Raw genomic sequence first — 20,612 nt, forward strand, 5'->3', positions numbered from 1 at the left:
TTTGTGACAAACCTAGGCTGGAGGAATAGAGATCAATATATTTAATTTAGTGTTTTAATCCTTAATTTTTTACACAAACAAACAAACAAACAAACAAACACTTAAGTAGAAGTGAATGCTTGATTTGGTAAAAATGAAAGGCGATGTAGGAATCCATTCAATTACATTTACTTATTATACACTTGCCTACGAAACAGGCCTACGTCGCAGTGGGTTGCAGAAATTCGCCAGCAGAATGTGACACATAAACTAAATACGGATTTTAGACTATGGCTTTAACTGCAGACATTTTGAACTCTGCATCACATCAGATATATTTTTATGTATGCGTGTGTGTGTGTGTGTGTGAGAGAGAGAGAGAGATAATGAGTCTGGTGTATGTCCATTAGATTTCAAGCTGCACGAGTAAAAAATAAATTAAACAAAATGCAGAATTTATCATAAACTTTAGTTTTTATTTTCTTACTTTTTGTGTGTCACAAACTACCTGATGATGGCGCACTTTCATTACTTTGATATTGCTTCTAGTTCTGAGACTTTCAAAATAGCCATTCTTGTAGGGGGAGCTAGCAAGCAACTGCACAATACCCTTAAAGTATTTTCGTATTAGCCAATCAAATTGTTACTTCTTTAGATATTCTCAGGCTATGCATGAGTAATTATTAATATGTGTAATGTAACAGGTAAATATTTGAAGCGATCTTCTCTATAAGAGGTTGTGAATATATGTAGAATTATGTAGAAATTTTCTATGCAGTCCAGCAACTGCATACAAGAACTTGTTTATAGTTTTAGTCGGTCTTTTGGAATTCTAGTTCTAAATGGCATTAGTTTTTATAAACTGAATCATGGCTTCAAATTACTTGGAAGGAAGCATGAAATTATAAACACCCTTAAGTAATAAACAACATTTTGTGCTTACACATGACTTCACTTGAACGTTTAAAACGTGTTACATGCATTCACGGACAACAACATCATGACGCTAAGAACCTCTGAATCTATTTTTGCACAGGTTGCTTCTGAAACGGACTGCTCGAAAGAACCGATTCGAAATGACTCTCTCTTCCGATCACTACTGCTCCTGATCCAAGCGAGCGGATCTGCCTTGCGCATGCGCAGTGCTGTACTCCGTGCGGCGTTCTGCTGAAGGGATGAGAGCAGCGGATTCATGAGCAACAGACTCAGATGCTGATGAGAGAAGCTCGGCTACACGGGAGACGCATGGTGTCAGAGAATGCCACGGCAGGAAAGGAGTTTCCATTCATTAACTCTGAGGAAAGGCATCTTTATCTTATTGACTAGGTTTTTTGTTTTTGACTTGAAGTCATAACTGCAGCTAATGCTGCATAACCTGACGTTACAATGCCAGCGGGGCTGAATGCGCAAGGCAGCGGTATACCAATCTCAGATGCGATGGGTAAGTACAAGGTCAATGGCATTCACTGCGCCCGCAGACCATTATGATCACACGGAGGACAATTTACGCTTGTATTTACATTTAAACGCGATTAGCAACGTTTATTCTTAGTAATTTTTAGAATATACTAGCACGAGAGAGAAATAAGCGTCACTTAACCTACATTCCTGCATGTCTCAGATGTCCCCAATGAAAATCGATGTAACACTGATTGATATTGTAAATAAAAATACACAACCGTAAGTGACATTTTATTGTATAGTCAAAATATGTTTTGTTTAGTGATGGAAACCCATCATATTACATCACCTACATTTATCTGGGTTTCTGGGTTGTGGCCGTGCCTTTGCAGCTGTAGATACTATAGACATACAAGAGGCCAAATACACTGGATGTTATGCTTTGCTTTGCTTTGCTTTGCTTTGCTTTACCCCAAAACGAACGTGCCTAAAATGAAAGCACTAGTAGCCAAATGCTGCCTGAAGGAAGGGCGTGTTGTGTTGTGGCATCTTCCTACTCCACTGTCTTTTCCAGGATCATTTAAGAGGAGGAAAAGAAAGTCCATCATAGTAACAGTGATGCTCCTTATCGTCTCCATACTCATCCTGGTCTTTGGTCTGGCCGCTACTACCAGGACTCAAAACATCACTGTCGGTGGCTACTATCCAGGAGTCATTGTAAGTATGCTACTAATGTTCATAGTCGTGCGTAGAACAGACTGCGAACTATCCTCTTTGTCTATAAATGGGTTTGTGATGTAAAGTACTGCAGGGAAGGAAAGGCTTCACATTTAATTATTTTCCGCTTGGCCCACCATAATGGTGACCGGTTGTCATTACCTCATTACTGTAAGGTTGAACTGAGTGAATTCATCCATTCATTATTTAACAGCAAGTATCATTTTGTTCAACACTCTAGGAGAAAATATACAAGCTTAAGTAACAGTTCAGAACGTTTTGTACAAGTAACAGGTGTTTTCCTATTCTGCGAGGATCGACTGTTTTGAAATACTATATGGTGGGGACATGGCCAGATTTCATATATATGTTGACCACACCATAAAATAAACTATACTGCTTGCAGAAAGACAAAGGCTTTGTGGGAATGAGAGATTGTATGTTGGTTCTTAATACTAGTTTTAAGACTTTGAAATAGGGTGATATTTACAACTATCATGAGTTTCACCCTGTGATATTTTCAGCTCGGCTTCGGGTCCTTTCTGGGAATCATTGGCGCCCATTTGATAGAGAATAAGAGGCAGATGGTAAGGGGTCTTTTATTACACTTCTCATTTAGGATTCTGTGCTTATGCATTCCATCATCCAATAGACATTTCTAACCAAATACTCGCACAAACAAACAGATTTTCAAGAATCAACTGTTTGTTTTTAGTTGTGTCATAATGGCAGAAATGGCTCACAGGTTTGAGCTCGAATAGCAGGGCATGTTGCAGCCCCTGTGGTGAGATGCACCCAGAAATAGCTCAGTGTAAGGGGAGTGGGATGGATGTCCAGGCAGGAATGTTCAGAAGCCATTGCAGTGCAAAGGGAATAGGGAGGTTCCACAATCCAAATAAAGAATGCATGAAGATGGCATAGCTGGCCAGATCATAGACATACAGGGACAGTCACTGCCGGGAGAGTGCAGGATACACACTCCACCCTTGGAGTCGAAGTGGTTAGAGCATGTAGAGTGGTGTCTGGGAGTCTGAGATTTTGTAAACCTGAAAAAACCTGGAAATAGTTGGTTATTTTCTGAATAATGTCAAACAAGGAACAATGACGCTTTTGCACTATTTCTAGGCCCCTAATCAAATAAGCAAATTTGTAGCAAAATTGAGCATGTCAAATCCTTTTGTACAGATGGTCAGATGTTCTTGTTTCCAGTGAAGCACAAGATGCTCTTTAGATATTTTTTTTTAAATCATGCTGGAGAACATGATCATCAGGTTTCACTCAGTTCATGCAGCTTCAACGCTGCTGTCATTATAGCAAAGTGGAGACAAACTAAATATTAAGACATTCTGAAACGTATGATCATTTTTTAAATCCTTTTTACTCATTGTTACACCAATGACATAAGTTGTATACAGTAAAAATAAATAATATAAAATATAAATATATATAATAATATACTTATAATGATTTTATTCATAAGATAAATCTAAATAAAATATACATATGTTTTTATTTTAATATATTAAATAATATTAAATATAATTGAATTATTATTACAGTATTTAAATATTATAGACACTACCATTCAGAATAGCCGGTAATATGTTTTTGAAATAAGTATTTTATGCTCACCGAGCACGCATTTATTTGATCAAAAATACATTAATATTGTGAAATATCATTACAATTTTCAGAATCATTGATCCAGTCTTTAGCGTCACATGATCTTTCATGAAATAATTCTAATGTGCTGTTTTGGTGCTTAAAAACATTTTTTATTATTATCAACATTGAAAACTGTTAAAAGTTGTGTAAACTGTGATTCTTTTTTCAAGAATCCTTTTGTAACATTATAAATGTCTTTATTATTATTTTTCATTAATTGAATGCATCCTTGCTGAATAACAGTAATAATTTTGTTCAAAAATTGTTTTAGAAATATTTTTGGCCCCAAACATTTGAACAGTAGGGTATTGATATTATATTGTATTATTTATAATAAAAATATTAAAAACCATAATATACCATTTTTTATTAAATTAGAAAAATGCAAAACAGAAGCATTTTCACCGGTCTCAACCTTTCTTTTTAAGGGGAGAATTACTTATTTTAAGATATGGATTGATTTAGATTAGCTATATCAAGAATGACACTCAAAATGAAATTATTTATTAATCAGATTTGGGCAGTTAAATGTTTTCCATTTTCTCTATCATACAGTGCCACTAGACATGCCTCTGCAAAGTGCCTTTTATTGCAGAGAGAATGGAGTGACTGGTATGGTTGTGAAATGGCAGGGAAATCAGTGCAGTTAAGTGGCAATAAGGCAGAATCCATTCAGATTCCAGATTATCTCCATATCCCATAATAGACACATCTACAAGATCTTAGACAAACTACTTCAATCTGTCTCTATAGAAATCGTACATAGTAGTAGTGCCCAGGTGTGAATGCACATGCATGGAGCTACTCCAGCAGGTGAATATGCTGACATTGCTGTTCTGCTTACAGCTGGTGGCCTCCATTGTCTTCATCAGCTTCGGTGTGGTGGCGGCCTTCTGTTGTGCTATAGTGGATGGCGTTTTTGCTGCAAGACATATAGTAAGTGCTTCCACACCATGTTATTGTAAAATGCATTTCCTCAGAAAATCATTGCAGTTAAAGTCATAGCATACTGCTGTTGTTGTTTCAAAGGACCTCAGACCACTATATGCTGGCCGATGTGAATATTACTCCAGCGGGACTGCGTTTGATTTAGATGTGAGTCGTCAGCCTGAGAGAAGCGCTCTCGCCTCTGAATTTAAGGGTTTTGTTACTAGTATATTAGGATCCAATTTAGAAAATACATCTGTCTTCCAGGTTCACTGTCTAACCGCATCTCGCGTCTCCTGTAACCTGCGCGTGAAGAGCAACACCTGCTACTGCTGTGATCTTTACAACTGTGGCAAGTATGTGTGTGAGAAAGTCCCATTTGGATACATCCCTCCTAGGATACCCTCTGCAAACAAGCAATCTGAGAAAAAAAAAAACAACAACTATGCTATCTTTGTTTTACCTTGGTTAAGTTCTGGTTTATATTTGCTTGTATGCAGTGTGCTTCTATCCCTGAAATTCAGCTCTGTTCGAAAGAACTTTGTTTATTTATGTTTCAGAGAGCATCCTCTTATGGGACTTCAGAATAAAGATGTTTTGAAAAAATTTAGGAAATCCTCCATGATTTGGAAGTAGGTCTTTCCACTTTTAGTCCCTCAATGACATTGACAGCCCATTATTTGTTGTTGTTAAAATCTTGAGTGTGGCTGTGTACAGTCGCTGTACTTTACGTACAGTTACTTAACTCGTGAAGTGAAAGGAACTAAGATTTAGTGTTCTCTGGTTCCTGTTTCACAGGTGAGGAGTGACAGCAATTATTTAATTTAAAAGTGACAGTGAGCTTAAATAAGGAGACTGGATATATTTATCCATTTCATGCTCTTCTTAAGAGTGATGTGCACTGGTATGCAGATGGTTTTGTTCTTTTCTTTTGCATGAATCGCTGGTCAGGTCATGCTTTACCTCTTTCGTTGCTCTGTCTGTCACCTATATGTCTTATTTCTTTTTATGAGTCTCTTGTGATAATACATTTCTCTCCTCATGATCTCAGTCGAGTGGAACTGCGAGGAGGGTACCATGAGTACACAGAGGTGCGGAGCTGCCAGGACGTTGTGCATCTTTACCACCTGCTGTGGTCTGCTACTATCCTCAACATTGTTGCTCTGTTTCTGGGAATCATCACGGCCGCGGTGCTGGGGGGCTTCAAAGACATGGTGAGATTGAAATGCAGTGCAAACAACGTATATAGAAGCATTTTGTAGGATTTCTAAGAACCTGTGACATTTCTTGGATTTTTTTATTAAATGCCTACAGCAGCACCAGATTCCTGTGAGCCAGAACCTCTCCCTGTTCCTCCGCCCCAAGAGACTCCTGGACCCACAACATCTAACAACACTTTTTACAACACTGCCCCCTGCTTACCTCCATACACTGCCTATGACCTTCAGGTAATCCATTCACTTTGAGCTGTCAACCCACTTTGACTTTTTCTAAAATGCTTGTTCGATGAGATTAAAATACTAACTGTATAATAAAATATTATATATTATAATACAACACAACATACATAGACTTTTTATGTTGTATAATTTATTTAATAATATATGAAATATATACATTTATTATAAATATAATATACATATACAATTATTATTACTATACTACAATATAGGAATTTAATGTTTATATTGTATATTTCTATTTATCTTTTATTTTTATAATAACACATGCCAATTAACATTAGCTTAATGCAATCATTTATTTTTAAAAATAAATTATATGCAAATAAACAATAAGCACAAAAAGATCATTCCCCTGGAACAAATATATATATATATATATATACAGAGCTGGGTAGTAACGGATTACATCTAATCTGGATTACGTAATCAGATTCCAAAACTCAAGTACTTGTAATTAGAGTAAACTACTTTTTAAAATACTCGTAATCAGAGTACAATTACTTTTTTATGGATTACATGATTACATTTTATTTACACAATGGTAATAAGTTGTTCACAATTCATTGATTCTCCTAAATTTCAGTTTTTTTTTAACATGTATATTTTTTCCTGTTAAACCTGCCACATATATACATTCGTGATTCTTCGAGTTTTTCCGGCGGAGAAGGGGAGGGGTGTCAGAACCGTGCTCAGAAGAAATCAGCAACAAGATAATCGAAAATGGAGGGGAACATAGCCTTTAATATGTTCTTTAATATATTTTTTGAAATGTTGATTTTTCGTCATTGTTACTACCTTATGCACTTCAAGTGTTTTGAGATGAAATATTTAACTTAGTTATGGTCTTTAATATATTCAATATTTGACCTGGCAGTGATATTGCTGTGAATTTTATGTTTTTCAATATTGGTTTTTTTAATGTAGCTGTTTTCTAAATTTACTTAATTATAAGTAAATATCCTTTAAAAATCATTAGATGTGATTTTGTTTTATTTTTAGTGTTACTAGCAAACACTAACAGCAAGGTACATTAGTGTGGGTATTTTGTAAGTATTAACTGTCCATACATTGCACTTGAAAAAGAAGTTATTGTGGCTTTTGTTGGTGAATTAAATATATTTTGTGGAATATATTTTTTCTTTGTATAGGTCAAAATAGTACAAGATTAGACTAATTCAATATATGTGATATCAAATAAGGGTTAGCACAAATGTAATCTAAATATAATCCAAAAGTAATCAGATTATGTTACCAAAAATGTGTAATCTAAGAGATTATATTACTGACTACAAATTTTGTCATGTAATCTGTAATCAGTAACTGATTACAATTCATAAGTAATCTACCCAGCTCTGTATATATATATATAATTTATTGAGAGCAGTGTTATTACACTATCATTGGTATCTTATTATAGTTTTTGTTAATATTTTTTAATTAAATTTTATTTTTATTTTATTTTTTTCACTTTAATTTTAAAGTATTAATATTTTGTTTAAATTTTTATAACTTTTGTTTTAAAAAATATCTGTATGTTTATTTCTTAGTTTCGCTTCTTTTCTTTTTTTTAGTAACTAAACATAAACTAGGGGAAAATGATAAATGTTGCCTTGTAAGCTTAACACTTTTAAACTTTTTTATTTATTTTATTTTTTTTTCTTTGTAATTTTAACTAATCTTAACTTTTTTATTTATTTTATTTCAAATAACCGTTTTTTATGGTTTTAGTTTAAGTTAACAATAATAGTTTCCTGACTCTTCAGGCCTGTCTGATGACTCCCAGTCTGGAGCCAGTCTCATGTGGCCAAATATGATCCCGCCACGTTATTCTCCTCCTTATTACCCACCTGATGAGAAGCCCCCGCCATACAGCCCCTAAGGGACCAGTCTGAGGAAGACATTTTTCTGTCAAGAGAAAACTGGCGTTGGACATTTTTGTATATTAGTGTCTGAATGAACAACCTTTGCAGAGGAGGCTCACCTGTGCGGTGGGATAAGTATAGAGAGACTACAGCATTACCCAGTCATTCATCATCATTCAGCAGATGTAATATGCAACATTAAGCCTTGAAAAGATTCTCTCAAGTCAAACCTGATGTGTAAAATATTCACATTATGTAGCCTCAATCCAAGAGGACTATACCTAATAACAACTAACCTGACTGTGAGATCAAGACTCTTCACAGAAAAGCCTTAAAATGTGTGTCTGCTTCCAGTACAGCTCCACCTGGCTCGCCTCCTCTTCCTGTTATAGGTCTCCCACTTGAGATTCCTCTGCATAATGTGAACTTCTTCCTTCCAAAGTCGCCTCTGCTCTCTCTGCACGAGGATGAGTCTCTTATCTAGCAATTGATTTGCACTTTATTGTCTTCAGAATTTATTGTATTCACACGTTCTAGATAATTACTTGAGTTATTTTTAACTGTTTTGGGCAGCTAGATTGCAAAGAATTGTACATATATTTAGGCTGAATCTTACTTTTTGTGCTTCATTAGGATCTATGATCTAACCTGTAAAATATGGTGTTTCTTCTGCATTACATCAAGCACACAATCATGTCACAAATTGGAATAATCTTTTGTGACAAAAATATCCTTTGCTTGATTTATGCAAAGTAATAAGCTCTTACATAGTGGTATGAAGAATGAGAGGACTTTAAAAACATATACACCTCACATTCGCCTGCTGTTCTGTTGCCGTTGTTTCTGTCTATAAATGACAGGACTTAAAGAATGTAAAAAGGAGGCTTAGCTTTATAAGTAACTATTATATAAACTTACACAAATTTAAACACTTTATTGTTCACTACGTAATAACAGGATGTCCCTCCATATTGCAAATATATCAGTGTGTGCGCAATGCTCTACATGTTGTACATATACTGAACAATCAAACTGCCTTCTCATAACACAACAGAATTGAGTCTTAAGACTTATAGTGTTCTCCTTTTCATCTTTTTGCGTGCTTACTGTGAATGTCAAGTCTATAAACTGTACTTCATGTGCTTGATTCATATCAAGAGCATTGTCCTTTACTGATGTGAGTAGAGATATTAATATGATGATTTTATTACTTCATGGTTGACATTTGGGTGCAACTGGTGGTTGTAGTACAGTCACATGCTATAAAGAAAACTCGTAAATTGGATCTTTGCCTCGATTGTTAATTTTTGACCACATTCATGTCTCATGAAAGCACTTGTTTACATTTGATGTTAAAATCTTAAAATTAAAGTATTAGATATGTATAGCTGGAATAGATTTTTTGCTTCATTATCACACGTGCATTTCCAAATATGTTCACTGGCATTTGACCATTGATTGAATCCATTTTATCCCTCATCACGTGGAACCTTGGAGATTACATTCATGTATCAGTGCATTATAATATCACCACTGACAAGATCCACTCTGATATAGAGCCAGGGATGTTCATATTGACTGGTGGTTATCATACTGAAAAATGCAAATCACTTGGAAATAAAAGAAATACGTGTGTAACTTCTTCAAAATTTTATTTCATTCTATATCACACTAAGACCTAATAATAAATAGGTTCCATAAGAGAAGAAACTGTTAAAATGAAGGTCTTCAGTACTATCATGTACATTGTTATGGTGTTAAAGCACTAGTTCTGAATGAAGGAATCTCAACGTATTCACAGATTCTTCTCACGGCCCACAAAGCTAAAATAATTGATAAAACTATGCTGAAAAAATAATTTTAAAAAACGATATATGTACAAAATATTCAACTGTAAAGGAGAGGTCCTCTGTGTTACCAACAAGATCCTTTGATTACCCTGACAATTCAGCATCTTGTTTCTCTAGACATGAGCAGAGGAGGGAGGAATATTTCTCTTCAGGTCTCAGTTACCGTCTGGGAAACTATATCAGGATATATGGCCAGCATATAAATAAACAACCTCGAAACATAATTACTGGACAGATGACATAAAAAAACTATAAATACAAAAATTATTACTGTTTTTTATTGCAGGAGTGCTGAAATGTGATTTTAACTGTGATATATATTGTGAAAAAATATTTTTTATATATAATATTATAAAATGTTTTAGTTTTTAAGGGGAAACTTTGAAAATGAGAAGGCATAATTAAGTTTGCTGACTCCTAAGTTACATTTGATTTTTGATAGGATTTATGTAACGCTCTCAAAAGTACAGAATTGTAAAAATAAATGTAACAAACTGCAACAGCCAGTACTTGATCCCTACTAATTACATCCAGCAGGGTTGTAATGTCTGGAATATAAATGGGAATAGAAAATCTTAAGGATCAGCTCTACACAGGTCTAATGTAGCTGTACATAAAGTATGCATTGTCTACTTAGTAATATTATCTGACGAAGCAGTTTTATGATTCAGTAATGGACTGTGAAACTGAACTGTAAACCAACACTAATACATTTTCTAAATATACATTAAAGCACCTTGAAAAAACATTCATGAGTTGATGGATACTTTGATTTTTCAATCAAAGGGTCCAGAAGACTAAAAAATTAAAACACAAACAAGGCACCTGTGCCAGAGCAGTGCACAAGCATGCTCAGTACGTCTCTGGTATAACAAACTCAAATTCATTCCTGGTTTCGGCATTTATTTGGTCGATAGGTCGTGAAGGTGGACCCAGTCGAACGTGAGCCGCCGGTCGGTTTTGTGCTTCAGATTCTACAAAGATGTCGTCCCAGGTCATTGCTTTGCTTTGGCTAGCTGCAAGTGGCTGGTTGGTAAAGTGCTCTTTGTCTGGGTTTACATGTTGGACAGTCCCATCTTCACTGATGACCGGAATCTCCCCCGGCTCTTCGGACACAAAGGAATATGGTTTGAACTGCAATGTTTTACAAGGCAGCAGCCGATACAAGTTGTTGCATGAATCATCTTTCTCTTTCCTTCCCGACGGGTCCTGGTTGTGCGTTTGCTTACAGTGGGTGGACAAAATCTGATAATTGAGAAAGGTTTCATTGCACAGTAAACACTGGTAGCGTCTTTCGCCCGTGTGAGTGATTTCATGTTTGGTTCTGTACTCGGCCAGGGCGAAAACCTTGCTGCAGTAATGGCACGGATACTTCCGTTCCCACGAGTGAGTGTTAAAGTGCCGCCTGAGGCTCGTCAGGCACACATAGGGACGCTTGCACACAATACACACGTAAAAGGTCTTTCCATCCATGATAAGTTCATAGTGATCCTCCTGATCCAGCTTGAATTTTTTCTTTCCTCGAGGTGAGTGACTGGTCACACTGGGAACACCGTGTGGGATTTGCGATTTTCTACCAGGAGCCGATCCCTCCACAGGATCCTCTTTTACTGGAACAATGTCGTAGGTGTCTTCACCAATGTTGGCATACACTTTACAACCAGGCGACAGCGAATCGATTTCCGAGGCTTTGTCTAATGTTATCGTCTTTTTCCCCAACACTGTCATGGCCATGTTTATTGCTGGTACTGGACCGTTATTGGTGCTATACATCGGCCTTACATCCGACAGTCTGATTTTTCCGGGCTGATCAGGCGAGTGCTCTAGAAGGACCTTTTTCTTTTGGACTCCGAGCACTTCGTTGTTGTCTAGAGGCAGCGAGGTGCTGTGAGGATCCGAAGGAAGGCTGCTCACGCCAGCTGGGGTGGTGGGTTCGCTGTTTGAGCTCGATCTTACTGGAGAAGTGAGAACACTGCTACTGGCTTCTGGGTTCGAGAGGAGCACAACGTCTGGCTGGGGCTCAAGGTTATTTAGGAGTGACGTATCTCTTTCAGAAGAAATCTTGTTGTTACTCTCTTGGGCTGTTGAATCTTTAGAGGCAATTCCTTCCTCGTTTGTGACTTTTTGTTTTTTAGCCTCTGGTCCTCCTTCTTTATCATTAACATCTGATATCTTGGTCTTTTGAGCTTGAGGTGCCTCTGTTTTTGAGACGAAGAGAACATCATCGCTGTCCGAGTCCACTTCCTTTTCCGTATTACCGCACGCCATGTTGAATTCTTCAGCAGACAGTGAGAACGTCTCAGTGATGATCGGCATATTCTCACCTCCGGTCTCATTCTTCTCAGAGGAACCAATGCTGTTGTTGTCACTTTCTTTGGACAGGCCAGGTAATCCCTTGACTTGTGCGAGCGGCGTTCCTAAATTGGCTATGAACGTCACGCCCAAAGCCTGACCGGCGCTGATGAGATCCTCAAGTCTGTCTGATCGAACTCTGTAGATTTTAGAAGTGTATATGTAATTCAAGACCATATCGAATATGTCTGCCTTGATGAAGTTCAGCTCTATCACTTGTCCAGCAACTGAGAAAAGTTGACGGAAATAGGTACTCGAGGCAGACAGCACGCATTTGTGTGCCTTGAACTTGCGGTCTTGCACGATTATGGTGACATCACAGAATAAACCGCTGTGCCGCTCATCATTGATGGACCTCAACAGAGATGCTGCGTACTGAGTGTCTGCTGCAGATATTAGCTTTAGTTTTGACATGCCTGCGGGGAAAGAGGTATAATAAAGTTTAATACATATTAGTAATCTATTACAAAACGTGTTCAAATGTAATTAACACAACTCTATGCAAAGCTTTCTACATTGTGATTTTAATTTCTGCAAGATATACTCTCACACACAATGACAAATCATATTTTCATACCATATTTTTTCTCTCAGTTTGTTATGTCGATCTAAACATTACTTAAAAATGTTATATAGTTTTATTGTTTCTAAATTAAAAGCAACAGAATGTGGATATGCACGAGAATCGCAGGCATGCAGGCTAGCCGGCTAATTGTACAGCAAACAAAAGCCAAGCATACAAACATATGCTTCTTGAAAAGTGACTTAAAACTAATGCCTTTGACTAGTTTGACGTGATCAAACGAAACACAAATACGTGCGAGGCCACAGCTTTTTGATGTTAGCACTCAGAACCGGTAGGAGCCCGGTGTGCAGCGGTCAGCGTGAAAACAAAAACAAATGGCTCAATTCAACTCTCCTTCCTGGTTTGGCGGCAGCGCGCGGCCTATCTTGACTCTACGATGCACAGCGACGCGTATGTGGTTAAATAAGATGAATTAAAGTTTTAATCTCCCATATTCTTGGAAATGAATTTCCATAATCCTATACCTGCAGAGCGACCCGTTAGAATCCACGATTCCCTTTGCTGGAAAACAACAATGACAGCGATAACGTGTGTCGGTTGCCGTGGACAACACAACGGAGCGCGCGTTCCTTGTCTGAGATGAGCGAGTCTCTCCTCCAGCAGCCGACAGGAGTCGCGCGCAACAGTCTGCCTCAAACAGACGTGTGATGAATGTTAACGAGACAGGACGATTTTATCTTAAACTTTACTTGTATTTGCACCCTTATGAATAGGCGTATAGAAAACAAATGCGAAATGCAATAATACAGAGATTTGTCATTTGAAGTACAAATTGGGGCAAATTACATACATTTTAAAAGTTTTAGGAGTTTTACATTGCTGTTTCACTTTCGTATTAGAAAAACTGTCCATATCATTTTTCAAATCAGTATAATATAAGAAGTTTTTATGGTATTTTGTAAATAAAACAACTAAAGAAATATAGTTAAGGTTTTGAGTCTGTAGAAATGTGCTATATAAATAAACATTATTATTATTAAGATGTAGAAGAAGAAGAATTTTAAAAACTGAAAATTACAACGTGCTTTATTAGCATGACAAGACGTGTCATAGACATGTGTAGAGTGTATAAACGTTTTATTACAGTGTTATCAGTCTCATACATCTCAGTAACTATCAGGTTTTCAAAAGTCCAAATGACAAATCTATAGATGCAAAAGCCTCTATGTGCCGTTTGAAATGTTCTTCTAAAAGCAGCATTTTTCTCAGGCTCCTATGTATATATAATCAGTTATTTCACTTTAATGGCAATGAAAAGAACCTATTCATTACCATAAATGTGAAATTCCTGAACCTACACACAGGAGCCTGAGAAAAATGCTCATTTTAGAAGACAATTTCAAACGGCACTATAGAGGCTTTTTTCATGTGAAACCCTTCAAATGTGTATTCACCTTTTGTGAATGCTGTATTCAAACAAAAATTTCCCAGTAAACACAATAATACATTGATTATCTGCTGATATATAAAGCCATATTGGATTATTTGCCATGTTTATCTCTGTTGTTTTATTCAAAGGATTTCGTCTGGCAATTACTCATTACATTCAGTTACAAAACTTGGTGTCTTATAATTATTTTAACGTTTTTATTACGCATTAAGTCTTTATTATGTAATTTGTGTAATTGTTTTTAATTAGTTATATGTTGGTATGTTGGTTTTTGTATTGTATGTTGTAACTATGTTGTTTATTTGTATTTGCAAACATGCCTATCTTGGCCAGGACACTCCTGTAAAAATAGATTTTAATCTCAGCGAGTCTTTTTTTTCCTGGTTAAATAAGGTAATATGTTAGATTTACATTTCAGACACTCATGTGGCAAGCTAGGTGCTTAAAAACAAACAAAACAAATAAATGCAATTTTGGGTATTCATGAATGAAACTTTTTACGACACCTAGCAAATGCTTTCATTATGTCATGTAGCCTATTAGGTAAACTCGTATATGTCTGTCATAGACTGTCTTTATACTTACAAGAGCAAATTATAAAATCAGCATGCATTTTCCCATATTCAAAAAAGTAAATCAAAACTTACCGGCGGCAAACACAAGAATAGTTTCAATTACGCGCCTTCCAGGTCTCCAGGGGGCGATATTGCGCGCGTCTACTAAGTTACATAATTCTTCACAATAGAAGAAAAAGGGGAAACGTAAAAAACAAGGAGGCACTTCAACGACGCTAGTATACATTTTGGTCCCCTGACACGCGTTTAAGTTGTTTACTGCTTCATGGTGAGTCTCAACACCACCGTGATTTATATAAATTAACTTTTCTTTGTCTTATTAGCTAAAGAAACCGAAATTCGCTAAAATCATTATCTAGCTAGCTTTGCTAGTTCTTAGTGAACTGCGACATGACCAACAACATGTAATTAAACAGGACGTTTTATGGCCTAACTAAATAAAATACTATCCAATCGTCATTAAATTACCGTTAAAGTTAATAACACAGTTTATAGTAATGCCCGAGCTGGACGTAAAATATTCCGGTTCTGCGAGCCCGAAGAGACGCCGACGCAGCCGCTCACCGGACCACGGGCTGAAGAACCACAAAACACGAGCACGAAGACGATCACAAAGCGAGATACAACGACAAAGAGAGGAACAGAAACCGGTTCCGAGTAGAGAATTCCCGCAGTCGCTCCAGGGTCAAGAGAAAGAGATCGGTTAAATTGGTCAGATCAGAGAGACAGAGATCACGGCTTCGGATCGAGATCCGATTACTACGAGAGAAGAGAGATGATGCCCCAACGACAGAGACAAGACGCCTTCATCGCTGCGAGGTCAGACACACTTCAGTCTGTGCTGTCTTCATGAGCGAGCGTACACGACACGAGCAGTTACTGAGCATTGTTTTCGATGCATAATTACATTTATTTGTTTTCTTGCTATTCTCTATCAAGGCGTCTGCAGGAACGTGAGAGAATTGGTGAACTGGGATGTCCTGAGGTCTGGGGATATTCTCCAAGAGTCAGAGAACCTGAGTGAGTTCATATTAAAGGGGGACTCCACCCCAAAATGAAAGTTTTGTAATTAATCACTTACCCCCATGTTTGTTCCAAACCCGTAAATCTCAGTACATCTTCAAAACACAATTTAAGATATTTTGGATGAAAACCTGGAGGCCTGTGACTGTCCAATAGACTGCCAAGTAAATAACAGTGTCAAGGTCAATAAAAGGTATGAAAGTCATCGTCAGAATACTCCATCTGCCATCAAACGTACAATCTGGGTTATATGAAGTGACGGGAACACATTTTTTAAGCGAAGAAAACAAAAATAATGACTTTATTCAAAGAATTCCTTTTTCGGGTGGTCTCCTCTGTGTCTCTCCATATCACTGTATGCTGTGTATGCTCTTCTGTATCATCCACTGTGTCCTCCGTCGCTGTTTCTACGTGTATTTAGCTTTGATTTGAAATAAAAACAGTGCATCCTTGTGGCATGGATGATACAGACGAGCATACAGTGATATGGAGAGACACAGAGGAGACCACTGACAATGGAATTGTTGAAAAAAATCATTATATTTGTTTTCTTCACTTACAAAAAGTGTTCCTGTCGCTTCATATAACCCAGATTGCACATCTGATGGCAGATGGAGTAGTTGACTGACGACGACTTTCATACCTTTTATGGACCTTGACACTGGGTTATTTATTTGGCACTCTATGGGACAGTCACAGGCCTCCAGGTTTTCATCCGAAATATCTTAAATTGTGTTCCAAAGACGAACGGAGCTTTTACGGGTTTGGAGCGACATGGGGGTAAAGTGATTAATGTAGCCTTATCTGGAAATCCACATCGTCTTGGAATTTCTGTATTAATGTAATTTTTTCCACATTTTGTTGTTGTAAATGCTTTATTGCATTTCTCATTGCACAAGCCAATGATGAGCTGTCTTTAGATGATTGGTTTCATGTATTTGTTTTTTTCTTCTTAGTGGGTTTAGGCTGTTTTATCTTTTTTTAAGTTGTGTATTTTTTGTTGTGGATGTCCAACTTGAGGAAAACAGTCTATGTACAATAATATATTCATCATATACTCTGTGCTTAAATGCTCTCATCTAATATCTTGTAATAGCTCAGACGAGCACACTCCTGTAGAAGAGGACGTGAAGAACAGCAGCTCTGATTCAAGTTCACAGGGTAAATCAGTTCATTATCTCACGTACACATAATCTGCTTTCTCACAGCATGTTTACCGAATACGAAAACAGTTGTTGGTGAATAAATAATCTAAATGTCTGATATCGTTTCTTACCGGGGAAAGACGAAAAAGAACAACAAAGAAAATCCAAAGAAGAAAAGAACATGAACACTCAAGGCCATGAAGTCCAGAAAGTGTGAAGGTTTGTGGCTTTAAAAAAGTTTATACAAAATATAAAAATATAGCTGCAGCAGCAAGAACCGGTTCAAGCACTTTAGGCCTTTGAGGTGGTCTTGCCAACCTTGATGTATGCTGACAGTAAACACCTCCAAATGGCGAATAGGCTCACTAGTCCACGACAACACTACACACACTGAAATTAAATGATCACACTTATTAGATTTTTCTCTATAACATATCAATTAAACACAACATAAAGTTTCTGGTTTTTAACCGTTTAAACCATTAGAGTGATATTTTTGGCCGAAGAGCACTGAAATTTTGCATGCTTGTTTTACTAGAATTACATATCATTATTTTACACAGTCTTGAGGATTTGTGGCTTTCTGTTTATATTATAGGCCTTTGGTTACCCTACGTAAGAAACTATCCAAATGACCAGTTTATTAGTGGTCCAAATGCAAGGTTACATTTTTTTTTTTGACTAAATATTGACCTACCGCTAGAGAATTCTACCCCCCCCCCACAGATTTTCACTAAGGCCGCCCCCCCAGTTTGTTATTAGCTTATTTCTTTATTTTATATAATCTTTAATTACATTTTTAATTGAACAACATTGGTCCCAGGCAAAGTTTTCAGAATGAGATAATCTACTACAGATATGAAGATCTGTGTTTGGTGCGAATAAATGAGCATTTTCATCAATTTGAGGCCAGTTACCTATAAGATGGTGTTTTTGAGACCTTTTGTACTGTTATAGCGCCACCTGATGGTCCGCTCTCCATGAATCTTTGCATGCTGTTCACGTCTCGCAAACACCATTTGGAATCACCAAGGGTGTTCAGACAGTTTGGACTTTTTTTGGCTTTATAAGGCTTCGGGTATGTTTGGCCAATCCCCAGTTCTAAATATACCCCTTGTAAGCTCCAAAGAACAAATTCAACTTTTTCGATATTATTGATCTAGATGTCCACAAAGATTACCACATGTGGTTTGGTTCCGTGTGCCCGAGAAAACCTAGGACTATTTCGCAAAAGTATGTGTAACATATTGGTGATAATTTCATGAACGTGTTTGACTGACCGTAATCGGTTCTTGCAGGCAAAGGTGTGCATTATGAGGATAATCTATCAAATGATATCCATATTGCATCTATGTGAACACCACGTGATTCAGAGCCCAAAACTCGTTCCGCGCAACTAGTGCCGAGTGACGAGACCTTTGTGGAGTTTGAGAAATGTGGTTGATGTCCGTGACCTTGTGGAGTGGAAAGCAGGTATGAAGCATGTTTTTATACGCCAATGTCCTCATATATTTGTGCACATACACTATGTTCAAAACTTTGCAGTCATTCTTTGTCTTATAAAGAGGTGCGCAATTTTTTTAAAATTTTTTTATTAAACAACATGGATGCATTAAATTGATCAAAAGTGTAAATATAGTTTGTTACATAGAAGATTTCTACTTTTAAATAAAAAGTTGTTCTCGATTCTTGAAAGAGTGTCCTGAAAAAAATTATCATGGTTTGCATCGGGCAGCAGTGATTAAAAAAAAGTATTAAAGTAAATGTACTCGATTAAGGAAAAAGATGCGCCGTGAAAAAAAACATTGCACAATTTTGTTTATTGCAAATGCGCAATGTTTTGTCTAGGTGGAGTATCAGCCAAAATATTTTTTAATTGCCCACCTGTTTATTGCTTATGCCACTCAGGACATTCGGCGTTACGATGGAGTCTCTAGGCCTTACGGTTTGGGCTGCAGAAAGGGCGGGAAAACCAGATCTAATAAACAGTAATTAATAATATATAATAATAATAATGATAAGAGAATCTTGCTTCCTTTAACCAAGAGGAAAAAGCAGAGAAAGAACCCCTAAAAGCAAAATCCTTTACGTGCTTCAGGGAAAGAAGGAAACGAAAGAAGAAAAGTAAAAAGTAAGAATCTTGTTACATCTGAAGTGTAGATCAGCAAGGCTTGTTCGTTTCCAAAGTCCTCACAGGAAGAAATCAAGAGAGAAGGCGAGAAGAAAGTAGAGTAGCTCTAGCCCGAACAGAGGAAGTAAAATAGGATTTCAGTCTCATGGATGTCATTAGCTGGTTTCATGTTTTTGGACCTGAAAGGAGGTGAGCAACTGAAAATTCCAACATGTGACTTAATGATAATGGTCTTGTTTTAAAGATTTTACAACAAATGTGTTGTTTCCCATAGTTTTTCATTTGCTTGTGAAGGGTGCCTTGAGTTTATCCTACGGTGAACAGGTTTCAAGTGACGAGATTGTGGAGAGGTTATGTCATGTGGAACAGGTAAGAAGTTTCTTTTATTTGTGCACAAAGAAATAAACTTTGTGATCATTCTTTGAACTATTATAACCATTATTCCACTGCAATTCCCTTTATGTAATGTTGGTTGCATCTAAATAAAAATATGGTCAGGTGACCCACTTGGAGTCATGCTGGAGCTTTTATCAAAAATGAGGAAAGAATCCTAAAAAAATTATCATGGTTTTCCATAAAAATAAAATAAATGTATTCCTAAGGAAAAAGAATAATTGCCTCTTTCAGACTTTAGTAATTTTAACCCTCAGTATTAACCTTGTGAAGAAAGGAAAACCAATCTATTAAACTATAGAGAGTCTTTATTTTTAAAGGCATGTGAGAAATGAATCCTCTAGTTGTAGTACAGAAAAACCAAAGGCAAAGTCATTGACTGTCCCGCAGATTTTCTTAAGATTAGTTTTCTTTTTTAAAAATAGAGACAATGATTGCAGTTCCTTTACACAAAGTATTAACCACTGCATATATAAGAGCTATTCAGTCGAAAGTCAAAAAGGTAAAGTTTCTTTATATAAGAATTTAACTTCGTAGAACTCAAACCACACAATTCCTTTATAACTGGTCTGTCTGTAAAAAACAGGCATATGGAGTCGGCTTGAGCTTTACCAACCGGACTGCGAGACATAATGAGGCTAGGTAAAATAGGCTTTATTTTTTAAGGCATGTTTTATCTCTATTTTTATATCAAAAGTGAGCAGCGCTTCAAAACAGCGGAGCAAAGTTCACTCCACAAGCGCTCAAAGTCGTAATACATTGTAATGATCTCTCGGTGTTATACTCTGTAAAACATTATTTTGGCTTGTATCTAGAGCCCATCGCGCTTCATTCAACCCTTTCCCTAATGTGCGATTGCTTCATTTTTATCTAAATAAAGAGTCCACAAGCGCTCACGGTCGTATTGTAATGGATCTCTCGTGTTTATCCTCATATAATTGTGAAAATTGGAAAACTTTCTATTTATTATAGTGGGCCATATATATTTCCGACTCACCCTGGAAGAATATCGAACCGGACTCTTGAACTTCCTTGAATACCCCCCCCGCTTTAAAATATGGATTTTTACATTTACAGCATAGAATAGCACTAATGAGCTTATTGCGCTACAAAACGCAAATATACATATAAATTCAAATAGTAACTTTCAAGC

General features: G+C 36.8%; 2 protein-coding genes, 1 long non-coding RNA gene and 1 pseudogene across 4 annotated transcripts; 3 read left to right on the top strand and 1 right to left on the bottom strand.

Annotated features, from left to right (window-relative positions):
* Positions 1-1,110: 1,110 nt before the first annotated feature.
* Positions 1,111-9,401, top strand: LOC109102243 (transmembrane protein 255A-like). 2 transcript variants are annotated; one of them, XM_042770240.1, is made up of 10 exons: positions 1,111-1,420; positions 1,955-2,097; positions 2,622-2,684; positions 4,609-4,698; positions 4,792-4,857; positions 4,957-5,045; positions 5,250-5,321; positions 5,741-5,903; positions 5,994-6,137; positions 7,900-9,401. In XM_042770240.1, exons 1-10 carry the CDS (start codon positions 1,366-1,368, stop codon positions 8,029-8,031), a joined length of 1,017 nt encoding a protein of 338 aa, XP_042626174.1. In that variant the 5' UTR covers positions 1,111-1,365; the 3' UTR covers positions 8,032-9,401. The 2 variants fall into 2 exon arrangements, with proteins under 2 accessions (XP_042626174.1, XP_042626173.1); XM_042770239.1 differs by lacking the exons at positions 5,250-5,321; positions 7,900-9,401 and having other exon boundaries at positions 5,994-6,192.
* Positions 9,402-10,262: 861 nt separating this feature from the next.
* Positions 10,263-13,414, bottom strand: LOC109108777 (transcriptional regulator Kaiso-like). Its single transcript, XM_019121881.2, has 2 exons — positions 13,267-13,414; positions 10,263-12,632 (listed from the first exon to the last, which is right to left on the bottom strand). Exon 2 carries the CDS (start codon positions 12,628-12,630, stop codon positions 10,717-10,719), a length of 1,914 nt encoding a protein of 637 aa, XP_018977426.1. The 5' UTR covers positions 12,631-12,632; positions 13,267-13,414; the 3' UTR covers positions 10,263-10,716.
* Positions 13,415-14,928: 1,514 nt separating this feature from the next.
* On the top strand, positions 14,929-15,620 carry LOC122147533 (annotated as a pseudogene).
* A 69-nt stretch (positions 15,621-15,689) lies between these two features.
* Positions 15,690-16,951, top strand: LOC122147462. Its single transcript, XR_006161642.1, has 2 exons — positions 15,690-15,787; positions 16,887-16,951. It is a non-coding gene; the product is annotated as an uncharacterized LOC122147462 (long non-coding RNA).
* The last annotated feature ends 3,661 nt before the right edge of the window (positions 16,952-20,612 follow it).

This window comes from Cyprinus carpio, chromosome A14 (assembly GCF_018340385.1).
Source record: "Cyprinus carpio isolate SPL01 chromosome A14, ASM1834038v1, whole genome shotgun sequence".
Classification (NCBI taxonomy): domain Eukaryota; kingdom Metazoa; phylum Chordata; class Actinopteri; order Cypriniformes; family Cyprinidae; genus Cyprinus; species Cyprinus carpio.

Bases quoted from the DNA above. Each gene is read 5' to 3' on its own strand.
- LOC109102243 (XM_042770240.1), top strand. From the start codon at position 1,366: ATGCCAGCGGGGCTGAATGCGCAAGGCAGCGGTATACCAATCTCAGAT. The intron at 1,421-1,954 runs GTAAGTACAAGG...TGTCTTTTCCAG, and splicing joins ACCAATCTCAGATGCGATGG to GATCATTTAAGAGGAGGAAA. The intron at 4,699-4,791 runs GTAAGTGCTTCC...GTTGTTTCAAAG, and splicing joins TTTTTGCTGCAAGACATATA to GACCTCAGACCACTATATGC.
- LOC109108777 (XM_019121881.2), bottom strand. From the start codon at position 12,630: ATGTCAAAACTAAAGCTAATATCTGCAGCAGACACTCAGTACGCAGCA.